The 21323-nt window shown below is 36.6% G+C and overlaps 1 protein-coding gene across 8 annotated transcripts in view; it reads right to left on the reverse strand.

Annotated features, from left to right (window-relative positions):
* DMD (dystrophin) overlaps positions 1–21323 on the reverse strand; it is a 1259796-nt gene that overhangs the window by 961687 nt on the left and 276786 nt on the right. For all 8 annotated transcript variants that reach the window (XM_082049442.1, XM_082049444.1, XM_082049438.1 and 5 more), the window contains exon 2: positions 4821–4882. In XM_082049442.1, coding sequence (XP_081905568.1) covers positions 4821–4882 — 62 coding nt within the window. The remainder of the gene's footprint in view (positions 1–4820; positions 4883–21323) is intronic.

Here is a 21323-nt window from a genome sequence, read left to right on the forward strand (position 1 = left end):
GTAATGAAATATTTGGTATCCCTAAATTTGTTTTCATATTCTGCTTTGTTCGATAACAACAAGAGGAAACCCAAAGCATGAGGGAGAGAAACAATAAACAATTACCTACTTTTTCCCCCCAACAAGCTACATTTCTCTGTTTTCTGACTGTTGCTCCTGCTTGGTGAAGATTAATAATTTCAGTGTCTACATGAAAAAGTGTACTGTCATATATAATGTCTAATTTGACCATCTAGTGCAATTTTCGACACTTTTTGTAGCAGAAATATGGACAAACCATTGAAACCTCTGAATTCACATGCAATTTTATGAACAACTTTTTTTTGTTATTGAAGATTAAAATGTTGAAGACTCTTTCACAAATTACCATTCTTTTATGAAACCCACTTACAGATAAAGGTGTTGACCTCAAGTTAGCCATAAGGGTATATCCTAAAATTCAGGTTTCCAAAACGTACAATGATTAGCTCATTGCCTTCTCTGTACTCACAACAGATACTTTTATTGTTGACATTAAAATTGTCAGTACTTTGAGACACTGTCTCCATAACGAGAGACCAAAATAAATAACCGATATTTCTGTAGTCATAGGAGTATACTCTTTCCTTTTTAGGGTAGGGAGAGGGTTTTTTTGGTGCCATTTACAAGCTCTTTCTTACATGCAACTAAAGAACATTTCCATCTTCAGTAAGGCTTTCTATTTTGAAGCCTATTATGCAAAGAACAACTAAAAATGTTTAACCAGTGAGGCAACATAGGCTCATTTAAAATGGGGTACAGGCATTGTTAATGTCATTGTTTTGTCTCTTTCAAAGTTCCTGCAGAGACCTGCTACACTTGAGGGCTTGTGACATATTCGCCTTCTCCTGAAACACATAGTTAAGATTCTATGTTTCATTTATAAAAAAAAGGTTTCAGTTATTTCAAATGAAAGAAGTTGAGATCTGAGTAAAAGCTATCATACCCAGGACTAGATACATCTCTTGTGGGAGCTCTAATTATAGTTCTGTTATTAAAAACTAGGTTACAATACATTCCTTTGCTATCATTGCTTGCACCCTGCAGAACATCATTATTTTATAAATAAACGTCTTCTGAGGGCAAAGAAAAGCTCCTTTTGAATAAAATTATATTAAAGTAATATGCTCCACATTTTTAGAGTTACTTTGAGTTTCAATTTATTGCATGCCATTTAGACGGTAAACCAAGAAGGTATCACTAAAAAAAAATTCTACACATTGTCTGTGGTTAGAAGGGGGAAAACACAAAGTTTTCTTGGATTACATTCTCCCATTTCTCTTATACTTTTAATTTGCTAAGTGTTTTATCTCACAAACATTAAAAGCCAACTTTTGGCCTATCTTACTAATACAATGATGAATTGATTAGAGGTAAGTCACGTACGAAAATCTTTAAAGCACAGATTTTCTGCATAATCCAGTTTCTGGCTAGTAAAATGAATAGGAATTGGAGAGAAACCTACTCTCTTTAGAACCTGTAAGAGAGACCTGCAAATGCATCTTCCCTAGTTCTTCCATTTAGAGCACCCCACTCAACCTGCCAGAAAAAGTTGAAGACAGACATGGCCTCACCAATAGGAACTGTAATCTTGCTAGCAGTTCTGCTAGCTTTCCCTAGATACCTTTTCAGAGACTTCTTGGTACCACTCCACAGGTGTCTTGGTTCTGCACATCACAGATGGGAAACTGCCAAGATGTTGAGACTGAGAGTTTGTTATGGATTTCACATTAGAGACTTGACTCCTTAACTAAGAGGTAGCAAACTTCATTGCTGAACTCAAGGCATCTGAGGTTGAGTACATGATCCAACTAAAATGTCACTGTGTGCACGACCAGAAGAAAGACAACTATTTCCTTCCAGGCCTGTGATTCAAACAATAATTTTTTTCCCACACACAAATTAAATTCATACATTGGGACTTAAGTTATGCTGATGACGCATCAATCATCAATTAGAAAATTATTTTGCAATAAATTACAACTTCTGCCATTAAAAGCAACTGTTTACATCATTAGTCATGTGAAAGTGTGAAGGTTTTGAAAGCTCAGTCTGCGGATAAGTGTTCTAAAACACAAGTACTCTAGATACTGAATTTTCAAAAAAGGAATACAGCTCTTTGTTGGGCAATGCACTACAGACTCAACACAAATGAAGATTTAGAACATTGAGAACTAAGATTTTACTTTGACTGCATAAGTAGAGGCTTTTTTTTTTTTTAAATATGGAGGGTGGTAGATAGGCAGGAACTGTATGAAACAAATGCATTCAGCCCTCAGTATCTTATAGTTATTATTGATCTGGATTCCACTACTCACAAATAAGAGAAATGACTGATGCAATACATTTCTCTATCTTAATTCTGACCTCGTAGGCTAATCTGCTCAAGACGGCACCTTTAGAACCACATAGGAGAGAATACAAACTAATTATACAATGAAAGTCATTTATTTAACACTTTTACAAAGCTAACAATGATGAGAAATCACTAACCAGGAGTAACCCATTAGCTGAAATCAATTCCATAGCCAGAAACAGAAATGGAGTTGAACTGAAAACAAGTCAGAAGGAAGAGGATAGATAAGCTATAGATTTCACATGGAAATCCATTTTCATGTTTTGAAGACCACCTCTCCTAAAACATCTTGGTCTTTAGAAGAGGGAGAAACACAGCTCCAGGACAGCACACAGATATCAACTATGACTGCTGATGTTACAGCGGAATACAAGCAGGGCCTCCTGTATTTCTGTCCTGAAAACGCTAGGCAGAAATAAAGCTTGCATGGTACTTGACTACACTGAAGAGCAAACTGTGCTTTCTGCATGTGTACTGCACAGGCAGCCAGCATGTACTACTAAATTTACATTTATGATTTCCACTTTCACTCCAACTATTCTGGTGTTACGTACAATGATCTGTAGGACAAGAGTAATTTGTCTAAGATTTAAAGATCAGGGGTTTTTAGTAGATTGGTTGTTGAAATAAAAAGACCCTGTCCAAAACACAGGTGATGAATGAAGCAAAGAAAAAATTGAGCCATAGTGTTTAGGAGGTCTTCCTCAGAGTCCAAATGAAGCACTTCTCCAGTATGTTTACAAACGCATGTTCACATACAACTAAAAATACTATTTATAGAACTGAAGTAAAAGGTAGTTAAAATAACTTTCAAGTACCCTCCATTTAACTATAATTGGAAGAAAAACAATTAGATCATTCAAACAAATATTTAGATGACTGAACCAAACCTATCATTAAAAGCATCAGCTGATAGGTCATATTTTCTGAGCTCTTCACAATTCTTGCATTTCTTCTGCAGATTTGCTCCAAGTTTCCTCAGCAATTGCAAATTTTGCTATTCTGTAAAACAACAATTTCTGAGAGAGCAATGCTCTAGGAACATGACATTTTCTTTAGATATAGAAGTAACAGTAACTCCTGCTTTTCTGTAATGATTTCTGTGACCACAACAAGGCCTAACTGGCAACAAACTTCAAATTAGCTTGTACCATATGACTGCTGCTGGGACTACTTCTTCGTATATGGAACACCAAGACAGTAAACTACTCAAGCTATCTCACTACTGCCAAGGAAATAAAATAATTACATCTTTCACCTCTTGTCAAGCAAGTCCATTACCCCAGCCATCAAAAATTTGCCTTTTTTTTTTAATAGTACCATGCTGCTGACTCATTTTTTTGTTATTCACCACATTTCCCAGATGTTTTCTTTGGTGTTTTTGTTTCGTTTTGTTTGTCTGTTTTTTGTTTGTTTGTTTGTTTATTTTGTTATCCCTCCTTCTGTATGCATACATTTTACTTCTGCCCTAAATTTAACACTTCACAGTTTTAACTCAATCAGTTTGAGACCATTTGTTCAAGACTATTTCATCCTGACCCAGTCCTCCAAACTACTGGACATATCTGCTATAAAAATGCTGAGCATCAACATGTGTAGTCTAAATCACTTGAATCACTATTTGAAAATTCTCCAGTCCATGGGAAAGTCCTGTGGGACTCCCTGTTGGACTGAACTACTGCTGAGCATATTTTTCAACATTATGGCAGCCTTATTCAGATTATCTTACTCCTCTTTTTTAATTAGGAGAATCAGATGGGACACAATCAAAAGCCAGACTAAACAGAAGATATGTCACAGCTACTATTTCATTGTTTATTGCCAATTATTGGCTAGCAGATAAAATTATATATTATGGGACTAATTAAGTTATTTACTGGGAAATATAGTTCGGTAATGATTGTCCAGGAGTTTAGTTTGAGCTCAATTTTTGCTGTGTATTAAATATAGAATTGTTATATACTGCCAGGGTAAGGCTTCTTTAAATAAGTTAGTTATTTGTTCTTTTTCCCAATACATTTGAGATCTGTACTGCTAACTGGGTCACTTGACCTTGCTCCTCTCCAATTCATCCAGTTTTGTTAAATTTGTCATTGCAGTTAGAAACAAGACAAGCCCGACAGAGGAAACTCCTTTGTATATCAGGAATATAGCAAAGGAGTCCACCAAACAGTAATACATCTGCATCACCAGTTTGAGAAAAGGCAAAGTAAATTGAGGCAGAGAACATTTTCAGACCATGATGGCTTCTTGCATTTCAATCCCTACAGAAATCAAGGGAATCAAATTTGTAATTTTTTTTCTAATAAATTGTCCAACTGCATTCAACAATACCTGAATCTTGCAACTGTTCTCTTAAAAATTAAGCCTCAGGGGAGGAATATAATTTTTTTAAAAAAATATACAAAACATAATTTGGTTTACAAATAAAAAAATATTTAATTACCTTAGCAAACTGTGCATTTATCCATTTTGTGAATGTTTTCTTTTGAACATCTTCCCGTTCATCTGCCAGAGAAAAATAAAACACTTCATTAGAATTATTCAACAAAATAGTACAATATTAATAAAAGCTTCAGTTTGAGTTTGTAGTAAAGCTACTAACAATAATTCAAACACATTCAGGCCACCTATCTGGATGTATTCTGTCCTTGACAATTACACCAAGGTATTTTGAAAGCCTGCAGCTTGCCTTCATAGTCATGGTCTATACCCCTAGCTCATGTCACCCATTCTATTCTTTTTTTGCTTCTGGAACATGTTGCAGTAGGATCTGAAATATCCCATTCAAATTTTTAATATAAGTATAAAACAAGATGTTACTGTTTTGCAGCAGAAGACACTTCTACAGCACTTTTAGAAAAGTACTTGAAATAACAAGTTTACATGCATGTCCTCAAATTCCTTCAGGACCACAATGACAGTTCTCCATTGGCAGCCCCTGCCATACCTTATGCCTTTTCTGCCTTGCAGCTATTTACTTGTCACAACTTGTTAGATATATTTTTCCCCAGTAGAAAAAGAAAAAAACCCACACATTTGTTCAGCCATACAAGAAATTCCTTCTTAATTCTTTAATATGAAAAGCATTGTAGAGGAAGATTATCATCTTAAGCCTTGATTTCTGTATCTGCTACAAGTACAGTCAATGCAGAATAGAACTGGACACAAAGGTACAATTCTGATATATTTTATGTAAGTTGGAAGAGAAAGATGTCTTCAAATTATAACCTAATAAGCATTTGCTCAAAAAGATCTATTAAGCATCATCCTTGAAATAATACTGAAGGGCAGACCTCTTTGTATGACAAAGTCAAACCAAACTAGAATTAATGAGTGTATGTGGAAAAGGCTGCAGAATGCTCATACTAAAATAAAGCTCACTCAATGCCACCTTTTGGTTTGCAGTAAAATTCTCTACATGTCTTAAATAAAAATGGATATTAAATTCCCATCTGAAATGTTCAGCAATTAATAATTTTAATGGATTGAGCTGAATTTGAAAGGCAGGTATGGATGAGCTACAGGAGAAATGCAAAGCACTAATAATGTACTTTGCTTTCTCTCCCTCCACCTCTCCAAGGAGACAAGACAATGCAAATCATTTTGATACATATATATCTTTTGTTCTTAAAAACTCACCTTAATAGCACTTAACACTGCCTTTTCACAAGAATGTTTTCCATTCTTTACAGTAAAATATACTTATGAAAAAAATAATACTAGCATTTGTAAAGCCACTATTTTATTATATATATAAAAAAAAAACAAAAAAACTCTGTAAGAGGAAGGAGCATATTTGAATTGCTTTCAGATGATCATCAGTGAGAAGACTGACAATGCAATAGTACTACTGGAAACATGTCATAGAAGTCAAGCATTATATACATTCTGCCACTAGTATATGAGTATTTGCTACAATAAACTTTGTAGAGTTCTACTGCTATCTGTCCCAAATAATGCTGTGTGCTTTATCCCTTGGCTGAAAGTGATATTTGAATAGTTAGAGATTAATCAAAAAGCAACAGCATGTGGGAGAGAAGCATGCTTTTAGTAATAAATTATGCTAAATCTGTTAAAAATGTTATTTTTCCCCACAAGCATCACTTTCCTCTTTATTATATGAGCTTTGACTTATTCCAGCCATGTGAAATACAAAGACAGGAGAAGGAAGATGCATTTTGTTGGTGGAAGGTACATATTCAATCTGATGTTGTTTTACAAACTCCTCCAGCAACTTCATATAAAACATTACATACAAACAGATATTTATGTTTAATCATCTCTGATAAAAACACCAAATGCAACCTTAAAATGAAGTAGAAGAGTGCGTGGTATTTAGCAAGGAAAAGGAAAGAGAGAAAAACAACTCTTTCAAACTGTTCAAAGTTTTACTTTTCCACCCTGGGCTACCATAATGGCATATTCAGTAACAGTGTGTGTGTGCGTGTTGGGTTTTTTCCACAAAGATATATGCCAGAGATTTAGCTGCTAATCACCAATTAATTCATGTCCATTGAGCTAATAAAAACCAGGGTCTCCTGAGGAAAATTATAATTAAACCCACAATTTGAATGTTTGAAACTTATCCAAAGTTCAGGCAATGCTCTGCTACCTTTGTAAAAACAAATCTATTCCACTGTTGCTATCTATATACAGAGATAATTTCAAGCACTTTTTTCTCTACATGCTTGTTCTGACAAGTTTATACCACAACAATTTGTTAGTGACAGCCTCCTAGCCTAAAAAAGAATCAATCTTTTGGTTATGCGTGGCATGATTTCCCCACAGTAAGCATGATTTTTTTTTCAAAATTATGTTCTCCTAACCCAGATTTACAGATTGAATGCTCAATGTGGAAGCTGAATGACATTTGTCCGGGTGCTGTAGAAACACACCAAGAACACCCAGCTGCCACTTTCATAACATGTGTTTATAGCAGATCCTTCAGCAGTGAGTTGATGAATGCCCTTGCAGGTGTTTTTACTGTGAGGCAATAAGAATAATCAAATGTCCAGGCAGATAATTCCTTCAGCTGTTCAAGGGTATAGTATGTTTACTTTTTTTCTTTCAAGTGCAAACAATTGCAGAATAGCACACTGTCTCTCTGCAGGTTAAATCTATACATGAAACGCTGCACGGATTCTGAATTTCATTTTCGTGATAATAACATGATCACTTCCCACAGCAAAAATACACTTTTGTCAAACAACTGGAAATTGAATGGAACATGCTTAACCTCTTTTTTGTAGGTTATCAACTCAGCAAATGAACAAACTGAGGTCTGTACTGACCTGTGAGATTTATCTAGTTTTCATGCACTGGAGTGAACCTCCAGTACCACTGCACAGACCTTGTTTTAACTAGAGAACGTTCACGAATGGATCTTACAGTTCTGATATATTTCTGGTAGAATGGGCATCCAGCTTTGCAACCGTGAATGCAAACCTCTTCAATTAGCTAACTTCATATTTGACTTCCAAGTACTATTCCAGGCTACTAGGAAATAATGACCAGGAAAGAAAGTGCAGTATTAATGGAGCTAATCATCTGACAAAGGACAATTCTAAGATTTAATCAGGTGGCAAGGCTAATAGAGATAAGTGGTACACTGAAGAATGCTTAGGAACATGCAATCAGGATTCAACAGAACAAAAATGCTATTACTAATGGCAAGTGGTTACCAGACAACTTTCCTAGATATTTAATGAAGTATTTCATGTTTGCAACCTACTACTCAAAAAAAATTCACATCTATTTTCCTCAAAAAACAGCATTATGTTTTCATTCCTTTGTAAACTACACTTATTTTTCTACCTACCCCAAACACCACCACACATTTTGAACAAAAAAATATCAAGAGAAAAAAAAAAATCTTGTATAATATCTAGTATACTCTAGATACTATTCTGAAAGCTTACAGCAGAGTTAACAAGTCATAAACCCCCCCGTCCTTTTAAACAATGTAAGCTGATAAATACCTAGCCGTTTTTAAATGAACCAAGGTTCAGAAACATACAGTATATATATGATCACATTATTCCATTTGTATGATAAAAGCCACTCTTCCCCCAGAAAACACGGAGCGGGGGGAAGGAAGCTTCCACTCTTTGATGCATCCTTCCACATTTTTCTAAAGGATCTTCAGCCTCTGTTACTAAACATACCTGAATAAATAAGGCTTTCACAGACTCACAGAACGGTTGAAGTTGGAAGGGACCTCTGTAGGTCATCTGGTCCAACCACTCTGCTCAAGCAGGGCCACCTGCAGGCAATTGCCCAGGACCACATCAAGCCTGATTCTGAACATCTCCAAGGATGGAGACTCCACAGCCTCTCCTCCTACAAACTGAAAAAGCAAGACTGCATCTTTCCTATCATCTTCATTCTGCCTTCCACAAATGTGGGTGATGATTTCCAGTGCAAGTGGCTGAGGAAACTCTCCTCAAGAGTAAGTACAGCTCATTTTTGAAAACTAGAAGACATTCAACACAAGTGCACTAGCAGTTCAGGGATACAGGAAATGAACCATATCCACAGATTATAACCTTTAATTTGAAACAAACAAACCAGGAAGCAAACCAACCATTGCCTTTAAGGTGTCAATAAAGACATTACATAATATGTGTAGAATATTTGAATCACTGCAGAGACAGGCAGCGATAGGAGGCTTGGTTGCATGACAGAAGATTGCATACAGTCTTCAGCAAGCAGTTCCATTACAAGTTGGAATATAAACAGGAAAGAAGGAGACTTCTCTTATTCTGTTACCCAGTGTTGCCTTGAGCTGGGTTAGATGATAATTGAATAGCTATGCTTTATCTATCAGAAACTATCTGTGGGAAAGAAAAGAAGAAAGGAAACGGAAAGGGAAAGATATTTTCCCTATACTACCTGGCAACTTTGAAACAATGGTGTCAAGGCAGGTGTCAATTCCTTCTTTCATAGCAACTGCAGGTTCATCGAAACACTGCACTTTACAGAATAAAACCATCAAAATTGCCATTTGATTTTCTAGCAGCCAAACAATGAAGATTTAGAAAAGGCCAGGATTTGCTTCAGTGAGTGGGAGTGAATACCAGCAACGGTGGGAACACTAGGAACAAAAGAGGCCACAGATAGTCACATTATTGATACACTGGCTCCATCGACTCACTATTCTTAGTGCTTTTCAGCACATTGTTACAATACTCTGCCAGTAACTACGACTGCTGAGAAATGTTCCCTTCCCATTCTTGCTTATCTGAAGGAGGAAGAAGAAATCAATGCAATACAATGACTGAATGATATTTGAGTGGCCTAGCTTTGATTTTTAGTCATTGAGGTCATCCAAGACATTCACAAGCTGACAGAAAATACAATAGACTGCTTTGACAGACATACAATGATTTTAAGTCTATTGCTCATGTAAGGCAATACGTAACATGCAATTCTTTGTCCATCTTCTATAAATATACTGATGAGCAGTGTGTTGACTTTATCTGAATACTGTTAAAACTCCCTGTTCCTTGTGCTAGCCCTTGAGACTCTAGTGTGGAACCTGAGTCAAATCACCATAATTAAACCATCTCAGGCTTCTCAAAACATTGATGAACCTATTCAAAAGCTCAGCAGAAATGGGAGACTTCAGCATATGTAAGTACAACTCAATCCTCCCAGAAAAAGTGTATCAACATTTTCTGAGGACATTTAGTAAGATCCAAGAAAAATTTAGGAAAGTAGCAGAGATATTACTATACCAAAAAGATGTAATCTCTACTCTGCTCCATGCTATCCTCTTCTTCAAACACAGGAACTCAGAGAGTGGGATTACATTTGCTGCTCAGCCGATAGAAGAGAGAGCAGCTCTAACACCCAACCTACAGGATTTCTGCTGACACCATAGACCTAGACTGAACCCCAGGCTGATAAAGCCTGTTATTTTTCTCATTTCATTATGTTAACTGGAATTGTTCTTTCATAAATGTTTAAGGGAAACTGCCTCCGGACTTTTCTCCTTTGTTTTTGTTTGTTTGGTTTTTTAATTTATTTTTCTAATTTAAGACATTGCAAGTGTTTATCTAAGGTCTCATTCTTCTGACCTTTGTCTAATAGTTAGTGAGGGAAAAACTACAGAGTGCTTTTGAGGACCAGTCTGGAATTCATAGGGTAGAAAAGGAACAGGAGCAGCACGAAGGATAAGGAACACATTAGAGTGCCATCCTGAAAAAAAAAAAAAAAACAACAAAAAAACAAAAAAAACCAAGCCTACAATAATAAGATAAGGAAGGGGTGGGTGGGGTGGAAGACAGAAGGGGAGGGAAACACTTTTTTCCTGATTTGGGGGAAGAAGACATATAGAGAAGTAGAAGCAAGAAGGGAAAAGGCAGAGACAAACACTTGTTTTTGGAAGGAAAAAAGTACGAAGCACTGGTTGTAATATCTGGCAGCTAGACTATCATACACAGGAAACACAGGAAAGCAACGGATTTGAACAAGAGGACCCACCCAAGCATGTGCAGCAAACCAGCAAAGCACAATCTGCCTCCCCAGACCCTTAGCCAATTCAAAAAAAAAAAAAAAAAAGAAAAAAAGACTAGCATCCAAAAAGACCAGGATAAGAAAAACAAGCTACATATGACCTCTAAAACAATAACGAGCAGCTGCTGTGAGATGTACACATAGATTTAGGTTTAAACAAGCTCATGTAATTTGCTGCATGTTTGTTAAAACAAAAACCGCCTCACCATTTCTCACCCCTTTCCCCTAAACACATTGCAGCAGATATAACTCCAAAGACAGGAGCAGGAGCACAATTCCAATGGAATTAAAAACAAACAAAATAAAATAAAATAAAACAAACCACAGAATTTCAGTGCACATTTCCAGAACATTTTAAGCATACACTACACATTGTTTTCAGCTCTTATTCACACATTGATAATGGTATTCCCACCAGTTGGCCCAGTCCTTCTCTGTTCTTCTACACACAAACATACTGGAAACTGATCATGCTTATTCATATCTATGTATCTGATCCAGGAGGAAGGAGCAAAACTGCTAATAGGCAATAGCCTTCCTAAAGGGCCCCATGGGCTGGTCACTGTCTTCTTGCTGACTGGCTGTCTAAGTGGAGTAGCTAATGACTTAGCTTCACAGGTTGCCAAAAAAAAAAAAAAAAAGAGTCAAGAAAGCATCAATGGACAGGAAAAAAACCCAACACCACTTGTTTGTTTGTTTGTTTCTTCCCCCCTGAAGAGCTTCCTTCCTTCTGATTTTGTATAGGAGGTAAGTACTCTTTGGAAGAGAGCCCTGATTTCATGTCTCTCTCATCACCAGCTGGGTAAGGGCATGAGAATGGAGTAACTGAACTTTCCTCTCCTGTCTCATGTAGCACCCCATGGAATGTCAGGACACCTGCTCAAATGTTAATGACCCACCGTTCCCTTAGGCTTTCAAGAATAAGGACTTTAAATGGTGTGAAACCACACTCTACCAAAAATACCTCAGTCTCCCACTTATTGACAGCCTTGCAAACACAAGCTTTGCTGTTTTTGTCTATTGGTTTTCTTTTATTCTTTTCTACTCAGCAATTATTTTGGATCCAGGAAGTTTTTCCCAAAGGGAAATCACTCCTAAAATGTAACCTAAACAGCCCCAGTGTTTCAACACTTTAGATTTTTCTGCAAAAAGTAAATAATTTCTCAGAATTAAAGAAAAAAATCTATCTCTGCCTGACAAGCTGGTGCTAGGAAAGGGAAGGAGTTCAGCTTATGACTTAAGTTATCTTTACATGGAAATATATGATTATTCATCTGGATATTCAGCTATGTATAAGCAGTGACACTCTTAACTATTTTTCAGTGTCATTTGCATATATTGACAAATGAAAAGTAGGCTTAATAATACATTAATAGGACCACATGGTATTTTAGAATCACACCATCGTTATGATATTATTTTTTGGACATTGCAGATGATATATTACATCTTAACATGAGGTAACGTTTGCCATCACCATGATGGTTACAAGTGCTATACCGGCTGAAACCACTGCAGTTAGCTGGAATTTGCAGAATATTGTATTATTCAACTATATTATCAACAACTTTTCCTCAGTCAGACACCAATGAAATCATGTCGCTAGTACATTCAGTACCCTGAAAAAGTACCAATAAAGAAGATTTAAGAGCATTTTTTTTTAAGTAACAAAATGCATTTGCAAGATAAATCTGCCTAGTGCTATAAACTATACTAAATTCCAAAAAAATTCACAGATTATTTGAAGAGGCTACCAACATTACCAAAATGTGAAAGAAAACTATGAGGAGTTGATAGATACTTACATCATCTTGTTAAATTAGTATTTTTGGAGAAAATACCTTACTGATTCTACTTTCATGGATTATTTTGAATATAATTTTTTATTTCTGCTCTTATTTACAGATTAGGGAAACACAACTTAAATGCTGCTGGCACAGCATGCAATGTTATATAGCATAAAATCAACAGGTCTTTTGCCATATTCATTTACTACTATTATTGTTCTTATACATAAACCCTATTGTAACTCCACAGCCTACAGCTGCCATTTTCACCACAGGTGATGAAAGATACCTTGGCTCTTTCATTTCCCAAAGACAACTAAAGACTTATAAGGTCTTTAGCAGAGATCACACTGCTCAGAGTCAGGAAGCAACAGTTGCTGCTCAGCCCAATTCTGGTTGCTGGTCTGACTTAGAGAAAAGGGTGGAACCTAACTGACACAGGAAAGGAAAGGAAAGGAAAGGAAAGGAAAGGAAAGGAAAGGAAAGGAAAGGAAAGGAAAGGAAAGGAAAGGAAAGGAAAGGAAAGGAAAGGAAAGGAAAGGAAAGGAAAGGAAAGGAAAGGAAAGGAAAGGAAAGGAAAGGAAAGGAAAGGAAAGGAAAGGAAAGGAAAGGAAAGGAAAGGAAAGGAAAGGAAAGGAAAGGAAAGGAAAGGAAAGGAAAGGAAAGGAAAGGATTAATTTGTTTGAAGGACTGACTAGATGTGATAAACAGACTGAATACATCTTGACTGTATTAACTCTGTTTTCAGACGATGCTACTTTGAACCCATTTTTGTCCTTTCCCAGAGTAAAGAGGAACTGTTAGCAGAAGAAAGAGGGAATTGGTAGGAGCTTTTTTTCTCACAGCACATGCCTATTTTCATACACTGGTCCTTGCAGAGGCAGAACTGCAGCCTTAGGACAGACTGATAGGTGCAGGCGGGTAGTGTGGCAGCAGTAGTCCCTCTGTGAGCCCTGACATACACCAGGAAAATCCTCATCACTTAAAGACTAATAAAATTGGTTTGTGTATACAGTGCATTTAGTGACAACTCATGCGTTGTTACTCTCCTGTACCAATGATCCAAGAACTGCTGAAACTAATTTAAAGTGAAAGCAAGCACCCTCACCTCAGCTGCTATTACCAAGCTGGCTTGAAGCAAACCCCAGTGTTATATATGTTCCTGTCACTGCTGTGAGAAAAGTTACATACCAGAAAACAGCAGCACTGCAATATCCTGTATTTCATCAATGTCACAAAAAAAAATCCTTACAAAATATAAGGCATGTTTTTGAAAAACTTTAAATGGCCCCAACCTTTATGGTTTTCACCAGATAAGTTGTTATATGCACTGTGAGAAAGAAAACTGTGATAAAAGCGCTATGGCCAATAGCGAATTTTGTTTGCCAGGACACAGAGGATGCTGTAGGTTTCTTAGGGTTTTGTTTGTTTGTATTTTTTAAACTTTGGAGGGCAGATCAGCATTTAGTTGATAAGCAGGTTGCCTCAGAGTAAGCTATAAGAGAGGTAGTGCCTGGGAGTACTATTATAACAGAGGGTAGTTACTAAAAATAAAAAAGCCAAGGTTATGTAACTAGATAAGATTACCCATGGTTATCATATTTATAACTTTTATTAAATATACACAATTATTTTTGTTTACTTCAGGAAGCAGTAGCTACAGTTAGACTGAATATGCCTTTCATTAGCTGGAGATTTTTACCATCTAGGTTTCTATTTATGTTTAAATAAAAGCTACAAGGACAAAGGATAGTAAGGTTTATTAATGAACGAGTCAGAAACAGCATACATCAAAAGGAGAAAATAAGAGCCCATGAACTGCTGACTAATGACAAATGAAGCTGAAAGAAGCACCAAGATTTAAAACAGGTACTCAAAAACTAAAATACAACACTAGTACCTAGTGTTTCATACAAGGTTCCGATGTAAAAGTGACATTTCTGTACTGTTTTCAGCAAATGCCACCTAGTGATACATAGTTGCAAAGCTTGGAAGCACTTTGACTTATGTATTTTCTCCCAGATTTTCTGATTTCCTTGTATGAAAAAAAATCAGACAAATGCTTTACATGGTCACAGGCCATCAAAATTCACGTCACACACGTGGAGAACACAGACAGAGGAGGCTGGGTTAACCGTACATGGAGGATCAACATTTGTTTCAGTTTGTATTAAAATATTCATTACAAACAACTGTGCTAAGAACACAGTGTGGCTAGTACTAATCTGAAATATTTCAAGTTCCTTTTTTGTTCCTCTGACAAGCAATTAGAGAACAGGCTGTTCTAGTCTGCTTGAGTGACTGCTGTCTACTTTATTTCATCTGACCCAATTAGTGTCTGAGTTAATTAGTAGAGGCTGCCACTGAGACATGTATCAGAGAAGTTTGTGATTAATGAGACCAAGATGTTAATACACAATTGTTTACAATACATGCACCCTGCTCTTACAGTGATCATACTGTCTTAGCAAAGCTGATATCTTGTACTGACCCTCAAGTAGGCTTTACCTTGTTTTACACCATTTGCAACTCTTTGAAAGAAAACAGGCCTCTAAGAATAGCTGTATAAATTAAAGGTAAGTGATCGGTGTCTTCCATTCTTGATTTAATCTTATTTGAAATAGCTAAGGTAATGATGAATGTGTCTAATTGTGATCTGTTTCATTGAGAGAGAACTGTAACAGATTGCTTTTTGTCTGCCCTCTCACCTTCCTCTCACCATCCCCAAGCACCCCACTCCTTCAGGGAGAGAAAGGAAAGGATAGTTAAAGAGCAACATAAAGCATTTTAAAAGCCTCTCTTGATATTGATCAAATGGGGGGGGGGCTAATAGAATAGAATTTAATTCCTATAAAACCCTTCTAATTTGACAGCTACTTTGTACTGGTTTTAGTGGCTCAATTGTACAAGTAACTGAAGAATCTTAAATTTTCAGAAATACACATGATAAGGTCGGAGTGTTTAATTGGTATACTAAATGTGCTTGTCTCGTATTACCCCCCATTTTGAAAAAATCTGCTACTGTTTCATACAGGTGAAGGATAATACAAATTTGATAAAAGTCTAGATACCAGCACTTGATAGAAAAGTTGGATTACAAAACCTGTTAAATGTGCATACCCTACTGCCTATAATGTAAAATGCTCTTGAAAGGAAAAAGAAAGTAATTTAATTTCTAGGCAGCTCACAAGCAATGCTTTGCAAACAGCCATAATGTTTACTGTGGACTGTAAGTAGTTCTTCTTTCAGCTTCTTTTTGAAACTTCTAATTTTTTTATTTAATATCTTTAGTTGGGAAGTGACTGAAAAAAATATTCAAATTGAAATAATATAAGGGGAGGGAAAGTTGACTCTTTTTGTTATTCAAATTGAAAGAATATAAGCGGAGGGAAAGTTGACTCTTTTTGTTATTAATATGTTGAAACAGGAGAACACAACAAAAAACAGTTTTACTCTTCATCCTGTAAAACCATCATTACAAAGAAAATGCACTTTCTAGTATTTTTAAGACAAAATGTTTATGTGCCCAGAGGCACCAATAGTTCCAACTCTGTTTTTCCCTAGAAACCAGTGGGGAAATGATGTCACTACACACAAGATGGTGACATGCCATCCTTGTCTATCAAGTTATACAGTGCATAGCATTGGTTTCTGGTTCAATTTTTGTCTGTCAAGTACTGCCTTCAGAAGGAGGTGGCCTGCAATACACAGGGGAGGTACAAGATGCATTTCTTTTTAAGCAGTCAGGCATAGCTCCCACTTAGGAACATTTTAATGTCTATAAAAACACTGGAACAACATACTTTGCTATATGTTATTACACGTACTGTTTACAACTCTGCAGATTCTTTTAATATTATTTTAAATTTGTCTAAGGAGTTAACCAAAAGTGGGAAGGAATGCTATCTAAAACCCATCTACCTGGAATTAGTGCATTGGCATCTGTTAAATCTGAACACTCAGTTTGGGGCTGGACACAGAGTTTACCCACATGTCGGGATAAAGCACAATGTCTTGAAGTTTTAGGAGGGTGGCATAAAAAGAATTGGTCCAAATAAAATGAATAAAGAAATAGAGATAGCAAGGAAGAAAGAGGATATACATCATTCCCTTATCCATATGTTGGGCTATTTTTCTGTTCTGGTGAAGGGGAAAAAAATAAATGGAGGAGCAATTTTTAGAAAGGTAACATCACTAGCTGTTGTAATATTTTCTTGAAATCATTATCCCAGATCAGAATATTTGAAGCATTAGTGAAATGTTGGTTAAAAATTAAGATTAGTATTGTTCATCTTCTCATTAAGTGGGCATTGTCTGAGAAAGTTACAAAACTATTCGCAACAGCAAGATAGAATGTTTATTTATCTACTTAATACACACAGCTCTCATGCCCTCTCAGCTGAAACTGGGATTTTCTGTCTGCACCTGACATTTTAGATAACTAACATATTTGCTGTCTGTATGTGTTCTGTGCATCGATCAGGGATTTTTCATTTCATACGTCATTCAGAACAGCTTGCTGTGAATCATTTCATATCTATAACATTAAGTGAAGATTAAGAAATATTAGTATTGATGTTAGGACAGCTACCTATTATAAACATTGATTTTGATTTCAATTCGGTGCCAACTCACCAGCTCTACCGAGAGGTACTGCACCTCCTTAATTTAGTACAGAAAAAGAAGAAAAACATCTATTTGTCATTCTTTTTACAGCTGTTCTTTTCCAGTCTAGACAACTCAAGGCAAGTGTGACATGTCATATCATAAACTACATTCAAGAAACATTGTTATTCTATTCCAATGTTTTTGCAACAGTAAGAAGAATAATTTTCTTTGTAGCCTAATGCCTTCTAGAGACACCTCAATCAAACCACATAGAGATTTTGATCACATCTAGGGTAACAGAGATACAGAAGTGAATAGATGTTGGAACTTAAGTTTAGGCATCTGCCTTGGAGGATTGTACAAAAGACCAGTTGAAAACATTCAGGGCTGTACAGGCAGGAAAATACCTGAGCTGGAAGACGACTGGAAGGGAGGAAGGAAAAACACATCACCCAGAGAGACACTGCCCTCTGCTCCCCCTGCTACAGGGAACCCAAACTAGTCCTACCAGGCTCCAGTAAAATGTTTCCCTTCACAAAGTGAGGACACATTCCAGGCAACTGCTCCTTCACTACACATCCCAGAGTCTCCCTATGCATTATGTTTCCATCACAATATTGAAAGTGAGCACCAGAGATATTTCAGTACTGGAAATAGATCTTATATCTATTGGTTTCCACTAGGAAGTAGTTGTCATTTTACTGTTTTGTTTGCTTATACTTATATTGAGATCTATAGGTATTTTGAAGAAAGTAATTATAGAAATAAAGTAATAATAGAAGCATTAAAAAAAATAAAGGGAAATGGATTGTAATTTAAAAGATCTGAGAATACACAAATGCTACTGAGGTCAGAGGAGAATAATTAGGTGTTCTAAACCTTTGAAATGAAAATTTGAAATATGTAAGGATGTAATGGATGCTTTCCAAGACAAGTATATTTCTTCAATTTATAACATGCATAAGAATACATACTTAAAAATTAAAAAGAGAAAGTGTCTTTATTTTATTAGTGAATTTTCATACCTTTGGTAAGTTCAGAATAAACATTTCAGTGAACAACAAGCAAAATAACATGGGAACAGGAATGCCATACAATGCATGCACATGGCAAACAAACAACTTGTCTACTTAACCTTGTTTTGACAAGGTTTGTCAAAGCTTTTATTTTGCAGGGACCAGAATTATGTGCATAAGAAGAGGAACTAATTCTAACTGCATTTGTATCCCATTCAGTAAGTTTTTCCAATGATCAGTCTGAAGCAGCAGCTTCTCAGTAGGAACATGCCAAAAATAATATTTTAAATAGAAATCCAAAATGTATGTTAAACAAATGTGAAAATTCATAGATAGCTTATTGGCAGAGGAAAGAGAGGGGAAATGAGGATTCATCTCCAAAAACTACTGATAACATCTCACCCAAGAATCTGAGACTATTACATTCTGGCCTTGACAGCTACTAGAATATCTTAAAGTACAACCATTTTGAATATCAAACAAATATAGTTAAATTTCAGAATAGTTAAAAAGTAAATTTAGTACAAAAAGTAGATTTCACATGAGCTACTTACTTTACTTTTATAATAGCTTTATTACTTTGCAGTTCTCTAGTGGTTCTATTCCATAATGTCAAAGAGTTGTATCAAGCTAAATGTAAAAAACCCCATATCAAAACAGAGCTAAGACTGAGTATGCCTTTGAACAATGACACAACCCAAAAACTAGGAAAAGCAAATTGGACTTCTTATAGTGTCATTTGACAAGCACGTGCAACATGGAACAATGGAGCAAGGGAAAAACTTTCAGCTACTTCAACACAAATGCTAAAATCTAGAGCAGGAAATTAAGAGGGCTGAAAAAGAACTTGAGAAGAATTTATATCCCTGTGTAGGTTGCACAAAGCAGTAGTAAAAATTATGTAAGAAGTAGGGAGTCGAATAGCAAAGCTGGTGGATGGGCACTGAGGGATTACTAGGCCATTACAGACACTCATCTTTGCACTGGTCATTACTGCGGAAGATGCTAAGGAGATTCCCACACCTGACATGTTCCTTTGTAGAGGGTAGATCAGAGGAATTGCATCAATTTGAAATAAACACAGATAAAATATTAGGCCCTGTTACTAAGTTATTTGGCAGTAAGCCACCAGGGCTGGTAAGTGTGCTCAGATTTCTGAAGTAGTCCCAATGAGAAACTGAAAAAATGCTGGCCAAGGCACCTAACCTTTCATTACCAATGGCACTTGAGCCAGCACGGTGCTGGGTTGTCAGTGTAGAACCCACAAAAAGGGCTCCAGAGAGAATTCTGGGATCTCTAGACTAGCATATTTGACTTCCACTCCTGTCAAGATGGAAGTGTCTGTAACAAAGAGTAAGATCACTGGACATGTGGATAAACTGGGAATGAGTCAGGATGACTTCACAGACAAGGGAAATCCAGCCTGTGACCTGCTGGAGTTCAGTGATGCTGTCAGGAGGCATGTGTAAAGGGGACTCATGGGACATCACACATGTGTTCCAGCAAAACCCTCGACAATGTTGCAGGCCCAAGGTTACTAATGAAGCTAAATTTCTATGGGACTGGAGAAATAGTTTGTTTACAGATGGAGAGCAGCTTAAGGAATACCTAGAAAAGGGTAAGGCTTATGGGACTTGAGGATGAAGACAAGGCAATGGCTGGGACCTCCAGGCACCCTATCAAGGGAGGAAGCAGAAAGCTCTTTCAGGCCATGAAATGCCTGGAACGTCATCCAGTGGTGAAGAAGTCTGGGAAGCCCTCACAAAATCGAGTAAGCCAGCAAAAAGATGGCCATTGACCCTGAGATGAAGTGGTACATTCAGGGAAAAGTGTTCTAAACAATGCCAAAATAAAGCTGAGCCCAGAACATGCAACTATAGAAGTAGTCCTGGAGTCATAGTTAACAGTTCTCTGAAATTATCATCAATATGTGGAAAGTATATAAAAAAGCCACTTAACATAGGGCATACCCGCATGTGCTGTAAACAAAGCAGAAAAGGTCATTTTGTTCCTAACAAAAGTCTGGAGTGGGGTGTCCATACTTGAAGGGCTGCATGCAGTTCTGATCTCCACAGCTCCAGGAGGACGCAGTGGAGTTAGAGAAGGGCAAGCAGAGATAATCAAGGGGATGGAGCTGCTGCCATATAAGCAGATACTCAAAGAGCTGGGACACTTCAGTTTGGAGAGGAAAAGGCTCAGAGGAGATAAGACAGATGTGAAAAGCATGAAGGAGATGGAATGTCAAACAAAAACTTGCTGCACATGAACCAGAGGAAACTCACTAAAATGTTGGTTTGGAATGGATCAAAGAAAGTACTTTATCCATTATTTATCAGGAAATTCAGATTGCACTAAACAAAACAGTTCAATGTGCCCACCATTAGAGAATATATGTCCTCTTCCCCTGTCCAAACCCAAAGTAATTCCTATTTCCTTCAAATTTATCCTTTAATTTATTAATAATATACCTCCTTTGCATAATTTCTTCTATGTTTTCATGCACCAAAATTTGAATCTGGTTACCTGTTCTCCACATGGTTCACACTTGCACTGTGGAATTCCCAAGCATACAAAATCCTTGGGCCAAATATATAAAAGGATTAAAGAGGATTTATAAAAATCAATGATGGAAAAGGATTCAGATGGATATGAACACAAGTACCCTGAGGCAGCCCTTATCTTCAGTAACGACTAATTACTGATAGCCAGAAGCTGCAAGGTATTCTCTATAATACCATGTAAAGGTTTCTTGTTTCACATTACTGCTAGATGGACCTTTAGGCTAACTCAGTGCAGATCAGGATTAAGAAAATTAGAATGACTTCTGTATTTTTCTCCTTTACTCAGCTCACAAAATAAGTATTCTTTTGTCAACACAAGAACTAAAAAGAAAGTATATTTTTGAGAATTTTGAGAAGTGAGTTATGAGCTGGCTACTCATCTAATATTTGTAATGCCTAACAGCCTATTTAGCAACCACACAAATAATGTCTATGTTATTTTGGTATTTCTACATCA

Source organism: Streptopelia decaocto (genome assembly GCF_964273445.1).
Source record: "Streptopelia decaocto genome assembly, chromosome: 1".
NCBI classification, from domain to species: domain Eukaryota; kingdom Metazoa; phylum Chordata; class Aves; order Columbiformes; family Columbidae; genus Streptopelia; species Streptopelia decaocto.